General features: G+C 50.8%; 1 protein-coding gene across 1 annotated transcript in view; it reads right to left on the bottom strand.

The window, feature by feature from the left end:
• Window positions 1-7,353: 7,353 nt before the first annotated feature.
• The window catches only part of NMT1 (N-myristoyltransferase 1), a 39,202-nt gene continuing 32,559 nt past the window's right edge, over window positions 7,354-13,996 (bottom strand). Inside the window, exons 8-12 of the mRNA XM_006026380.3 lie at window positions 13,946-13,996; window positions 12,703-12,873; window positions 11,112-11,279; window positions 10,218-10,355; window positions 7,354-7,696 (exon numbers count right to left, since the gene is read on the bottom strand). The exon at window positions 13,946-13,996 is cut by the window's right edge and continues 76 nt beyond it. Coding sequence (XP_006026442.1) covers window positions 7,676-7,696; window positions 10,218-10,355; window positions 11,112-11,279; window positions 12,703-12,873; window positions 13,946-13,996 — 549 coding nt within the window. The 3' untranslated portion in view covers window positions 7,354-7,675. The remainder of the gene's footprint in view (window positions 7,697-10,217; window positions 10,356-11,111; window positions 11,280-12,702; window positions 12,874-13,945) is intronic.

Below are 13,996 nucleotides of genomic sequence, written 5' to 3'. Positions count from 1 at the left end.
AAAACTACCATCAATGCTAACACAGCAGAAGACATAACAATCTGAACTGCCACGGGTAAGGCAGAGGGACCATGGCAGCCAACATCCTACTTCTATAAAAGTTGTTAATACACACTCAAGAGATCCCACACTTCTTGCTACAGGGGAAGGCAAAAAACCCCCACAATCCATACAAATCTGACCATGGGGTAAAAACTCCTTCCTGACCCCAAATATGGCCATTGGTCTGATCCTGAGTGGAGGGGCAAGGCCCTTTAGCCAGGAACCTGCAGCAGGAGGTTTAAGTCCCAGCAGGAGCACTGGCACACCCCAGTCAAAATCCCTAGTTTTGGCTACAGCTAACACCCAATGCCTATGAAGGAGGTTAAAGACACCTTGACATGTGGAAGGGGCAACCAGCAAAGCCCTGAAGCAAGGGAAATACCCATAGTGAAACACAGGCTACACCTAGATCATCCCCATCCATCAGCTGTCCACCATTTCTTGAACACCTCCCATGATGGGGAGTCCACAACTTCCCCGGGCATCTATTCCACTGCCTCACTATTCTAACAGTGAAAAAGTTTGTCTTGGCTTGGGTGGAGCTGTTTGCCTAAGCACTGACTATAGCGAGAGCCATAGCCCTTGGCCCCTGGGGAAATACGCCACCTGAAGGGCAGCCGAAAGTTTAAAAATGGTGGATCCAATTCATTTTAAGGGTTACTATTCATTAAACCAGAGTGCAGCAACCTGTAGCCTGTGGGCTGGATCTGGCCTGTGGAGCTGCAGGGCCTTTGCCCATGCAGCTGCTGGGTGGTGGGGAGAAGCATTAGTTCTGTTTGTGTTGGAGGGACCCATGCTTACTGGGAGCTAAACACCATTAAAGCAGCCTCCTTGTCCCCTAGCTGGCCTTGGCGAGGTGAGAGCATGCACATGCACGTCCCCTGCTCTGCCACCCCCAGCGGCACTAAACAAGCAAAAAGTCACTTTCAGAAATCACATAGAAGCATGAGGCTGTAGTCTGCGAGGGGCAAAAAGCATGTTGGGAAGAGAGAAAATGTAGCCAGTAGGTAACATCCAAGAGCAGGCAGGTGCGAGTGCAGTACAGGTGCACTGGAATGAGCCCCAAGGGGCTGGGGGGAAAGCCTGTGGAACAAAGACATTTGCTAAAATGGGGTTAGTGAATCTGCTGCAGCATTGCCCACATGGAAAACATCAGGTCCTGCCACTGGACCGGATAATGTGTGGGGTTGATGTGAGGAGGCCATTCTGCCCTGCCATAGGGCTGCCATGAGACCTTCAGCCCAGTGCTGTCCTCACACCGACTCCAGCTGTAAAAAGGGATACACGTGGCCCAGACTAGGTATGGGCACCATCTAATACAGGTGCCCAGTGACTACAAGTTTGAGCAGTGGTGCTGTTCTGCTCTGCGTGATCAGCTGAAAAAGCAGCATAGCTACCAACACAGGGAGGTGACACAGCCAGCCAGGGGGGTGTGTGGACAAACCTGGATCCTGACATGAGCAGGGTTAGGAAATGTGGGGCCCGAAGAGCACGGAGCTGAACCCGGGGACCCAGGGGGCCCCTTTCCAGTCTCCCGTTCCTCAGTAACAGGTGTTTCTGCAGCACATTGAAGCTACAAGAGCTTCCGAGATACCAGAACTGGGGCTAAGGTGTTTCACTCCAATATGCAGTCCCTGCCACTGGTGCATAACTGAAGGCCTGGCCCTGAACCAGGACTGAGCCAGGAGTTGGGGCCAAGAACCCCACCCTGGCAGAAAGCAGTAAGAGGGAGCAAAGGTTTTGAGGGACACAAGAAAGCGAGGCCTTGGCTTACCTGCCTTTCAAAGATGACGTTTAGCAGCCGCTCCTTTATTACCCAAGCAGGCTGGCTCATTTGTGACACTGAGGGCAAGTGGCCCCTGCTGACCACAGGTGGCATTACTCAGAGGCGGCACACAGCTCCACCTCCTTTGTGTTCTCCTGTGGCAGCAGAGTCTGAAGGTTCCTATTATCATCTCAGAAGCAAAAAACCCACCCAAGGAGGTGGGGATGATGGTGGTGACAGCAAACATAAAGGAGGGCATCACTTCCGCCATCAAGACATCTTAGGTAATAGCCATCCTGTGTACAGTACCATGAGAGGCACTGCCCTTTACAGCCAAAGGCCAAGAAAACGCTTAAGCCCTATTCGTTCTAAGCTGGACGGGTCCCTGCTGCCCTCCCTAGCCATGTGCAGGGGATATCTTGTCTCACTTTGCCCTGCAGCAGCCACGGGTGGAACCCCAGAGCTGAGGGAAGCAAAAAGACTGTTAAATTCAGGCAGCAGTCCAAAGCAGAAAGCCTTCTTCTATGGGCTAAGCATTGCGAGGGAGTGGGATGGCCCCCCATGGGCATGCAGGAGAGACTTAGCCCAGACCCAGACTAATGTGGGAGGGTCCTATGAGGGTGGCAGGATTAGTTTGGCCTCATCTCCACATAACAGCTGGATCCCTATCTCTCTTCCCTCTACCTAAAACCTGGACAGATGCCTGCCTGCAGCAGAGCAGGGTGGTATTTGTCTGCTGCATTCTTTGTAATATGCAGTACAACAGGGAAGGTGTGAGCTACAGCCAAGCAGCTTCCCACTCCTCACTCAGCCTCTCATGCCCTCCACCCACAACTATGATACAGGTGAACACGGCACTGCTCTTCCCTGGAAGGGAGATGAGCAATTAAGGGTCGGCCCTATTTCCCTTCCTGGGAATGACGGCTCATCCCTTTGGTTGCGATAGAAGCATATACAAGTCTCAAAATAGCAGGGGACCCCATTCACAAGTCATTGCTCAATTAAGGGCCAAGCTAGGGCCCAGTCTGCAGAAGTCTCTTCCATATTAAGAGGAGCAGGCAGAGGTTGTTCTTCAAGGCTAGACATTTCCAAAGCAGTGCAGGGGATTGAGAAACATCTTTCACCTAATGAAATAGAGAATTAGGGGATTTAATGTCACATGTAAATCCCCAGGCTGCTCCAAGAGTCTCAACCTACGTTTCTAGGAGCACACAGGTGCCCTCACTCCTATCCTCTCCTGGCTCTTCCTAAACTAGATCCATTCCAACCTTCACTGCCCATTTCTTGACCACCGTTTTATAGGCTTACCTGGAGGTAGGGACAAATTACACTGAGTGGGTAGCTGCCATCATGTGTCAGCACGTTGTTCACAAGTCACCCTACTCAGACTGTATTAAGGCAGGTGATGGGGCCTTTTCCAAAGGCATAAACAGCCCTGAAATCAGTTTCTCAGAACGTATACCACTGCAGGCCAGAGGTTTCCCAAGCTGCCAGGAGGGAGCCAGCTGCACAGCTCTCATTAGCCAAGATACCAAAAAAGGGTCTAGTGATTTTGGGACCCAATATGAGACGTTTTATAGGGACCTGGTTTCTGGGCACCAACCCTCCAAAAAACCAGGCCCCTTTCAAGGTGTTACAAGTGTTCCTCCCAGATTCACTAGTCAGTTTGCAAAGCTTAGCCAAGGGAAGCTATTCACCTGGTCTCCTAGCACTGTGGTTCTCAACCAGGACCTGCTTGTAAACATCAATGGCCAGTCCTGACCCAGTGCCCCCTGCCCCCTAGTGTGTGGGGCAGGGGGTGGGTGTCTGAGGCATGAGGGGGTCCCCAGCCACCCCTCACAGGTTGGAACTCTGCCAGCCTGCAAGGGAAAAGCAACTATTCACCACGTTTTTCTCCTTTAAAGTTTGTTGATCCATTTTTAAAGTCTGTTTGAGACCCTTTCCTATATTCTTGCAACCAATTTTTGGGTCATGACCCAAGGGTTGAGAAATGCTGTTCTAGCTGGACTTGGTGAGGTGAGCATGCACACACACACACGCACGCACGCACGCACGCACGCACGTGAGCCTTAAAGCACATTAGCCTATTTTAATGCTCATTAAAGCATCACACAAAACCATGCGCTTTTGCTAATGCTTTAAAATAGGCTAATGTGCCTTTTTCTAGTACCTCACAATGAAGGTACTAAATGTGCATTAGCAAAAGTGCATTAATAAATGTGTTGGTGCCCCCCTCCTCTCCCCCTACATGCACACATTTAGGAAGCATTGTTACAAACAGCCTCCCACTTAAACTAGTTTGACAGAAAAATGACTGAAAAGGAAAATCTGAGGCTAGCTGCATATTTGAGCCTTTATGATGCTGTCACTGAATGTGAGCCACATACAGTGTTTTTCAAACAACTTTTGGGGAGAAGTTTAACCTCCTTTATGGCCAAAGCAGCAAACCCCACAGGGAGCAGACAGCAGAGAAACCCACAGGCACTGCATAAGTAGAACTCGAGAAAACACACAGAGAGAGAGAGAGAGAGAGAGAGAGAGATTTTAAACAAGCCTTTGGGGGAGAATTCGCACAAACCCTGAACATACAAAAACAGTACAAAGAGTCCTGCCCTTTTCCCTTGTAAAACAGGCTGTCTGGGATCTTCACTGGAAATGCAACAATCAAGCAAGTCTACAGACTGACTGCTTTTGCCTAAGCCATTGCATAACAAGAGACTTTGCTGCTCACAGGATTATGGTTTTGCACCCACCCAGGTGCAAGTAGATGTCAGTGCAAATACCCAGGTCCTCTCTTTGGCTTGATAGGACTTGTCAAAAAGATGGAGATCCAACCACCACATCTCATGGCTCTGCCCTGGGGCCATCTCGTGTGCAGCCCGAGCGGCCAACCAGTGTGTTCTATTTTGGGAAGCGGTGGTTTCCAAATGAAACCAGGGCTAGGGGTAGACCAAGCATTAGCACAGCCTGGAGAGGTCTTTGGCATTGCCGGTAATGCTCCACCGCAGCTCCCTCAGTGAATCCAGCCAAAGCCAACCCAATCTTTCTGCCTGTTGAATGGGAGACACTTTCCTGTTCCACCACATCAGTGACGCATATCCCAAAGCTTCAGGAGGCATGCTCCGGGCTCAGGTTGTTTTAGGTGGCTGACACCCGTTCCCTTCATCTCCCCAGCTTGCCAAGTTCCCTGGAGTTGGAGACATTTTCCCCAATTGTAGAACGATGCAGGATGCTCGTACTCCATTGCAGGGAAACGTTACCAAGCCACTGCCCTTGCTCTGTGCAGCAGGGAATACATACATCTCCATAAGGGTGATCTCCAAGGTTTGCTTATGCTGGTAACACACAACATTCAATTCCTTCAAATCTGCCGAGTTGATTTCAGCCACCTCAGACTATTGAAAAATTGAAGCTCCCTGTCCTTCTGCACAGGATTATCTGGCTCCTTGATGCACTGAAATCATGAATGGGAACAAGCATTCAGGATATTTGCATAGGTGATGTATGACCATCTCCCACAGTTCTGCTTTAAACACGTTGACGCAATCCAGGGTGGAGACTTTCAGACAGAGAAAGACCTTACAACAGATGTTCCAGGAGTGGCCTTGCCGGGATGGAGATGAGGCCAAAGCACACATGCTGCTTCACTTTCAATTGTCCAATGAGGGCTTAGGCAACCAAAGCAAGGTGGTGCTCTTGGTCCTACTTGGATCAGGAAGCAAAACAAGAGTCTATAAGCTTGGGTTTCCTTCTTGAAATGGCATCAGTCCCTTTTGTGGGTTCCACTGTACCCCATCACAAGTGCAGCTATTCACAGTATGTTCAACATGTGGAATGGGGGCAGACCCTTCTCCTCAGAAGATGGCTGGTTCCACCCTGCTGCCTGGCAGGAGGGCACAGGGCAGCCAACCTCCTCTTGGTCTTGGTCTTCTGTAGAATGGACAGGTGTGGTTTGTTGGCTTAATTTCTTTGGCGCATGCTTTTGGTGGGTAAACCAGGGATATGCTGCAGCAGTTAAACAACCATAACAATGAGAATCCACTGTGCTTTGGGGGTCCATTTATTTCTGGGACTGCTTTACAGCTGTATCATTTTGGCTGGACGTCACAGATCACACTATGCCAAGGACCTGAAACACCAATGGGTATTGAGAGCCATGGGGCCTTCTCATTTGCTATGTGAGCTGATTTACAGACAATTTCCTTCTGGGAGATTACCCACGTCCTTGGGATCTTGCTTCTTATGTTATAACCAGAACAACTTCCCTCAGCAAAGCTCACATTCACTACACAATTGGAAACAGTTTTTACTAACAGGAATAGAGAAGACGCAGTCTGTTCAATAAGACTCTTATACAGTGTGGAGCATTTCTTTAATAGAACTACGCAGATCTGGAGGAAGACAGGCCTCAAGGCTTTTTATCAAGATCACATACTTCTGAGGAAGGATGAGTGTGTGATACTGGGGATCACAATTAGGTCCAATCATGCCAAGACCTGTTTTAAAGGAGCAAATTGTTATGCTTGGTTGTTTGGGGAAGAAAACAAAACAAAACCCAAAAGCAAGAAAACTAAGCCAAGAGGAAACCCCTGTGGCACCAAGTCCCTGAGGTGCAGCATTGGGGTAAGCCTAGCAACCCCAAAACCTACAACCAAAGTCCCACCTTCTGGGAAGAGATGGGGTTGGTAGAACAGATTCTGTCCATATGACTATAGCAGTGGGAAGGCACAGGCTATGTGTGGCAGAGAGGAGGGTATTTGACTGTGCAGTTGTCATGTTTATGGATTCTGCTCCAACATGCCCAGTGCTAGACTCCTTGGCATGTGCTTCACAAACAGTGGCTTCTCCAGAACTTGGGAAGAGTTAGTTCAGCTGAGGATGAGTGCTTGCTTTACTGAGCAGTGAGGGTTTGAGTTTCAAAGGTCAGGGGAGGCAAGCACATACACAAATAGCCCTTGTTAGTACAAGAATATGGATCCGGTTCCTAGCAGCCAGAGTCCTTCATTCCATGCCCTCAGATGGAGTTAGACCAGGAAGAACTGGACTTGAACAGAGCTCGCCTGCAGGAGTCTAATACCAGTTCTTCGGGGTGCCAGGGCTTGTCACCAGCTCCTTTGCTTCTTCCACCCTCAGTGTCCAAAACACAGACTTGCAGCCCTGCCCACCGCAGCACACTGACAAATCTTGAGCTTGGGAGAACAAGATACAAATGCTGGATAGAGCCAGGCATCTCATTCAGTATGCCTCAGTCCTGAGCCCCACGAGCATGACAGAGCAGTCCCTCAGCCCTGACATATTGCACCCCTGCTGGTCTGGACTGAACTGTTCAGTGGTTTTGCTGTTGGTCACGAAGCCAGCACCCTGTTACCCAAGAAAGGACTGGAGCCCAGGCTGGCAATAGCAGAAGACCAGCATAATAAGCAACAGGACCCCTTTTAAGCCCAGCCTCTTGTAGCGAAGAGTCATGGTGCGGTGACTGGGAAGCAGCCTCTTGGCAGGGAGGAGTGCGTCAGTGTCAGTTTGGAACAGGAAAGATTTAAAATATATATAATATATACTTTTATTATTCACCCGTTAAATCCATTATATACCAATTGTGAGCTAGTTTTCAGCAGTTACATTCCCTTGATCATGTCTTTATGAGGATGCAATTAAATCAAAAACAAAAGGAGACCAATGACACCGCCGGGGGAGCTGCAGTCAGCATCGTGCGGCAATCGTTAACACCGGTCGATGGCTCGTGGGGCTGGTTCAGTCCTAACGCCTTTGTGCGAGGGTCTTGCTCCTACTGAAACCTCAACAGCAAGTGGCAGCGTTTGCTTCCTGGCCCATCTTAGCAGTGTTGCTCACTCCACTCTGGGGAATTGGTTACTGCAACACCAGTCCAACCTAGGAGAGCCAGCAGGAGATGGAAGGCTTAGGAAGAGGTTAAGGCACAGGACCACAGCCCAATCCTGGATGACAAGCATGCATTCTCCAGCACTGCCCACATTTGCTGGGAAAGAGCAGCAACCTCATGGGTGCATGAGGAAGTCCAGCCTACCAGCTCTGACAGGGTTACGCTAGAAGCCCACCATAATTCAAGGGACCCTTTCTCAGAGGCCTGCCACCCCCTCCCAGCAGTGTCCAGTGGCCAGAACACAGGGCTAGGAGTCAAGGCACAGCCCTGCTTGGCTGAGCAAGTACTGTGGTGTGGTGGGTCGCCCCCACTCTGGAAAAAACATTGAGAAGTACTAGAAGGTGGAGTTGGAGAAGGGTAAGCTTTACCCAGCAGCAACGACCTGCACTGTGTAGATTTGCATCCCCAAAGTACAGAGCTGGGCTCAGTCTCTGTGGGATCAGCTGTCCCCCAGGTATGTGTAGTCACTACGCTGGCCCTGGACATTGTAGCAGCTCCCTGGTGACTCAAAGCCTTGCTGGTTCCTTCAGTGAGGTGGTAAAGTGGGATAAGCCTATTAGTGACCTTCTGGCTCCTTTGTTAAAAGAGTCTAAGTATCAGTGTGAAAGAGAGGTTGGATGTGGTTTAAATAGTGGCTTTGGGGCACCACATACAGGAAACTTCTGTGGAATTTTCTGCTGACAGGGGCATCCAACTGACTACCTTAGCTGGATCAGGATACATGCCAACCAGTGGGCACTGAACTTCATTCAGGGCTTTAGGAAGGCATTTACTTCCCCTGCCAAAGACAGCAAGCACAAAACTGGCCAAGTGCATTATGTAAGGAGAGGGTGGTTCCTTGCCTACAAAGCAACAGTGCCAGAAACTAGCAGGTGACCAGTAACATTTCTATAACCCCCTGAAAATTGGATCTACTGCACAGCCTAGCATATGCTTGCAGCATTCTGTAAAAGAGGCATCTTGTGTAGTCCTGGAGCATCCATCAACTCAATGCAGTTTGCAGACAAGGCAAAGGCTGAACCAGGACTCTTAGGAGTGGAGTGAGGCCAGGTAAAGGGCAGTTCAGCCTAACCTAACCTAACCCAGACCAGAGATGGAAAACTATGGCCAAGACTCTTAATATGAGGTCCTACACCTAAGAGTGGCAAGGAGCCCATCTTTCTCTTACAAACTGCCAGGTGCTCAATCCTACCTAAAGAGGCAGGATCAGCCCAGTGTGTGGGGAGCCCTGGTATTTCAGTCCTTAGGTTTAGGGTTTAAGCTAGTCCTCAAGATGTTATTAAGTGACTGGCCTCTCCCAAGGAGTCTCTCAGGCAGAGACTGGGGGAGGGGTATCCTACTCAATCTAGAGCCTGCAGTACAAGTGGAGTCTCTCAAACAGATTCTCCACAGGGACACCTGTCCAGCTGACACCACCATCCCATCAAGTCTCTTACCTTGCTAAATTACACTTCTTACAAATCTAGACCAAGGGTCCTCAACTCCTGGCTTGTAGGCCAGAATTCTGCCCCCCACCATGTCATCTGGCTTTCAGGACACCCCTACTGACAGTTTCAGACCTGTGGAAAGCAGTGCCCTCTCCCTGCATGCTGCTGCTAAATTTCCTGACCCGTGGAGAGCCAACTGGGCAGTATGGCCCTGTGTGCTAGACTGGGAATGCAAGGCACCATGGAGCCCAATCCCAGTGCTTGGGGGCAGTGTGCAGCTCAAATCCAGCATGCAGGGGCAGCGTAGGGCACCAGGACCCAATCCTGATACATGGGGCTGGGTGGGGAGCAGTGTAGTGAACCAGGGCTTGATCCTGGCACATAGGGCACCATGCCACTCATCTGGCCAAAACGTTGAGCACCACTGATCTAGACTGATCATAGGGCTGGAAAGGGGTTTACAGACCACCAAGTCCAGCCCCCAGCATGATTTGAGCATTTTCCCCCCTCGCCATCAGGGACTGGAATCTAGCTTAGCCCTGCACTCCAACTGGACAGAAATGTGGCTCTGATAAAGTAAAGGAGGCCCTACTGCTGTCTTTTAGCTACACGCTTTTCTGGACTCAGAGTAATGCAGGCCAATGGATACTTTCAAGAGTCTACTACATAGGGCTTCTAACTCCCCAGGCCCAGGATACCCAGGTTGTGATCAGTTTGACAAACTCCTCCTTACACAGGCAAACAGTTTGGGAGGGTGGAGAAAAGCATTTAGAATATTACAGGTCATTGGCAAGTTATGATCCTGACTGAGCTGGGAAGGGGAACTGGCTGTGTGTGGGAGCTGAAGAAGGATTCTCTGGTGTTCTCCTTTCCTATAACAGCACCCATGCATTTCAGACTCTTCTGCCTCATGCTGAAGCCTAACATAGATTTCCCCAAGTGTGGAATCCTAAGCCAGTAGGCCCATCTCTGTGTAGCATAAGCCTAAACTTTTGGAGAGATTTTTAAAGAAACCATCCCAGAGATTCTACCAGATGCCACAGGGTGACCTCTCTTTCTATGAGGTTGTATGCTGTGCACTTACCTTCTCTGCTGCCATGCTGGGGCATTTCCAATTGTAAAGGTAATACTGCAGGTTTCCATCCCCAATCCCAAACTTCAGCTTTTCCAGGAAGGTTTTGTTTTCCATGAGGTCCAGTGCATTGAACACATCAAACCCTTTCTGACAGGGGCAGAGAAGAAACAAAGTCATCATCAGCAAGACTCCACTGGGGAACATTTCCCTGCTGTGCTGTCCTCCATTACTCTAGGCACTGCCTGTACTGAAAGCTTCCCACCACCTGCCTCTTCGCCTTTCACTTCCAGCTGTAGCATAGAGGCCACGGATTGACACTCCCCGTTTTTCCCCTGGGGAGCAGATTGGGACTCCAGAGGAAAGCTGGCAAGTTGCTGCCCACTTCAAATCTATTCAAGATAAATACAGGGTCTCGGGTATCATGGCTGAGGTCAGTATGTTTCGGCTGCAGGAAGTTTAGAAACATTTTGGTCTAACACTAGCCAGACTCCTTCTCCTCGCCAGATCGGACAGAGAAGGTTCCTGGTTACTTGGTTCTCCACTGCAGGAAGGACTAGCTGAGATGTGGTGCCTAGTCCTGGGAGGAACCTGAAGCCCACCAAGATAAGATGGGCACAGTATGTTCTCCACTGTCAACAACTCGACAGCTCACTGTTGTGTTGAGGCCAATCTCCTATGCTTGTGGCTCACAGCTAGAGGGAGGCTGGCCAGGACTCCCCACAAGCTGTCAAAACAGCCTGCACCTGACCAGTTGTGGAGAGGTGTTTAGAACTGGCCTCCCCAATGCCTGGGGAGAATTCTCATGGTGTTCCCAAGGCACTCACACCTACCAGTTTACTGCCCCCACTGCTCCCTCAGCCCTATCTCAGAACTCAGACAGAGGAGTCATCCAAGCCTACTTACCAATTTTGCAAGTATCAGGGCATCACTCATGAGGTCTATGAGGGGGGTCTTGGTGTGAACATTGTAGAAGGAGTAAGCAGCTTTCAGGCTCTTGTGAGTGGGGTGGTTCATGATGGTGGAGGGCAGAGTATAAAAGCTCAGAAAGTCTGTCACCTCACCAGTGGCGCTCTGAAAAAAAAAAGACCAACCCTGCTGGTATGGCATGAGTGAGTATCAGAGAAGACAAAGCCAAAGTGCCAGGTAGGGGTGTACTGACAGAGATTTTGGGGGCCAATACTGATAGCCAATTTTTAAGGAGGCATATCAGCTGATACCAATCCGATTTCTGATACAGCTGCGTGCAGCTGGTAAGTCTGTTGTGGTGAAAGGGGAGGGGGGAGGGAAAAGGCGCGATGGGGAGATCAACACCCCCTCGGTGAGGGAGGAAGTAGAGCTGAGGCTGGGGTAGGTGCTGCCCAGCTAGGGCAGGGCAGGCATAGGACAGAGCCGCGGCTTGATTGGGGTGGGGGTGGGGGGGCATACGGCTCCTGCTGCTGCTTGTCTGGGAGGGCACAGGGAGGGTGTGTGCCCCTGGATCTGTGCAGGGCTGGCCTGGCAGGCTGGGGACAGGGGCCGCGCTGCACCTTGTGGCAGGTGTGCTGGAAGGGGGGCTATTCCAAATTTCACAATGGCCCTCCCATAACCCCCTCCCAGCGCCGCTGCCCACTCCGAGCGCAGCATGGCCCCTGTCCCCAGCCTGCAGCTCGGCCCACCCAGATCCAGAGGCACAAGCCCCCGCGCCCCCCCCGGATGAGCAGCGGGAGCAGTGGTGGGAGCCCCCAAACAAGCAGAGGAACACTAGACAAGCTGCCTGACAAGTGGCTCCCAGATGAGCAGCGTGCAGCTGCGGGAGCCCCCTCCCGCTCTGTAGCTACATCACGCTTTGCCCCGACTGGGCAAAGCCCCCAGCCCCACTGCCTCCTTCACTGCGGGGGGCCGTGATCTGCACCCCCTTGCTCCTTCCCTCCCCCCACTGCTCCCAAGCTTTTGGGCTGTGTTCCTCACCACCTATGTGCTGCATTGTGGCTGCGCACACGTACAGGCATTTATCGGTCAGATTAATGGCCATTTCAGGCCCATTTCCAATATAGTCAATTTTCTTTATATTGGTGTCGATCTGATCTGGACTGATGTACCGGTGCACCTCTAGTGCCAGGGCCATCAACACCTGGTTAAGAGCTTGTAGGGGGCTCTGTCCAGTTCCCAGGGGCAAGTGCTCTCTTGCTGGTAGGCCCAGCACAGGACAAGCAGAGTCCCCCAGGTCAATGTCTTCCAAGACCATCTCTCTTTTCGACCCCAAAGACCACAGCGCACGACACAAGCACTGAATTCACCACCCCTCCAACCCCCAGGTGCTCTTTAAAAGCACAAATGGGCCATCACCACTGCATTCAGGCCACCGACTCCTCTCTCATCCAAGGGAGAAGACTGCTCAGACAGTGGCAGAGAAATGGCTAAACATTCCAAAGGGCTTTACAGAATCCAGGACCGATTTGGGCATAACAGAATTGGCAAGGAAAACATCAACAACCCCTCTGCCCTGCTGCCTCACCTCAACCACGAAGGTGTCAATTATATTCTCTTGAGGTAAGAACCAGTGCTCCACCTCCTCACAGCTCATGACCGGGGTCAGATGGAACTGCTTCAGGTACTCTATCAGGAGCTTGTGCACAGCAGCTATATCTTTGTGCTCCATTGCCCGCAAGCGAGGTGTCTTCGGAGTCTGCAGACAGGGGGGCAAACAGTTTGCACTGGCCGCAAGAAGGCCTTCACATCCTCAGTGCTGGGAGACTGTGTCACCTTGGCTCTCTCAGCTTGTTGTGCAAAGGACTGTGCTTGCCAAAGATTAACAGATTAACATGGCAGCTGCCCCTGAGGAACCCTCAACCTGCTTCTGTGCTCCCCTTTGCGCCAGCCTGTCCTCCGTCTCCACCCCTCAAACCCACCATCCTCAAAACCCACCCATCCACCTGGGTTCTTCTATGTAGCTGGCAGAGAGAAGCATACAGACAGTGTCTAGCACTACCAATTCTCTGTACACCAACATCATGGGCTTCAGAACCCTGTGCTTTGGGTCTGTCACACGAGAGGTTTCCAGCTACCTGAGACATAGTCGGAGCTGCATACAGCAGGCCCACTAGGCATCTGGGAAACTGCTCAGCATGTGTGGTGTTCAAGTCCTGAGACACAGCCCGTTTCTTTTCTCAGGCTGTCCACTGCTGCAGACATTACAGACTGCTGCAAAGCCCAGACTTGAGGGCCTGCTGGTGATCTAAATAAGGCAATAAGCTATAATGAAGTACAAGCAGCTGTACCCACAGACTAGCTGGCACACTTAAATCAGCTTATGCAGGGTCTTTAACATAGAAAGCAATAGAATTTGGCAAGTGGCTTGTCCATGTCTGTGTTAGCCCCCAGGCATCTGAAGCAGCTGACACTGTACAAACGAAGTGTGGTTTAATAGTTTGTGACACAGCTTCCAGGTTCATTCCTAGCCTACATTCACAACATGGTATGACCCACCGGGAGGCAGAAGGGTGCTAGAACTCACAATACACAGCTACATGGGTCCCTAGCAGCAGGCGTTAGGATCAACCAAACAAAAGGTGCCTCCCCATGTCTGCTCTTTCAAGCCCCGACAAAAACATTTCTTTAAGACAGGAACTCAAAAGCAGCCTGACTTTCAAATCTCAGAAGTGCCCTCCCCTCCCCAGCCCCACGCCTAGCTCAGATGCTGCAATTTGCTAAACTGACAAAGCAGCAATATCCATGTCTACAATTTATGTCAAGCACACCTCTGGCAGCCGGTAGAGCTTCATGGTACGTTGCATAGTCATGTTCCTGCT

This window comes from Alligator sinensis, unplaced genomic scaffold, assembly GCF_000455745.1.
Source record: "Alligator sinensis unplaced genomic scaffold, ASM45574v1 scaffold919_1, whole genome shotgun sequence".
NCBI classification, from domain to species: Eukaryota; Metazoa; Chordata; order Crocodylia; family Alligatoridae; genus Alligator; species Alligator sinensis.
The sequence above is the reverse complement of the archived record's forward strand: the minus strand, read 5'-3'. Positions and strand labels throughout refer to the sequence as shown.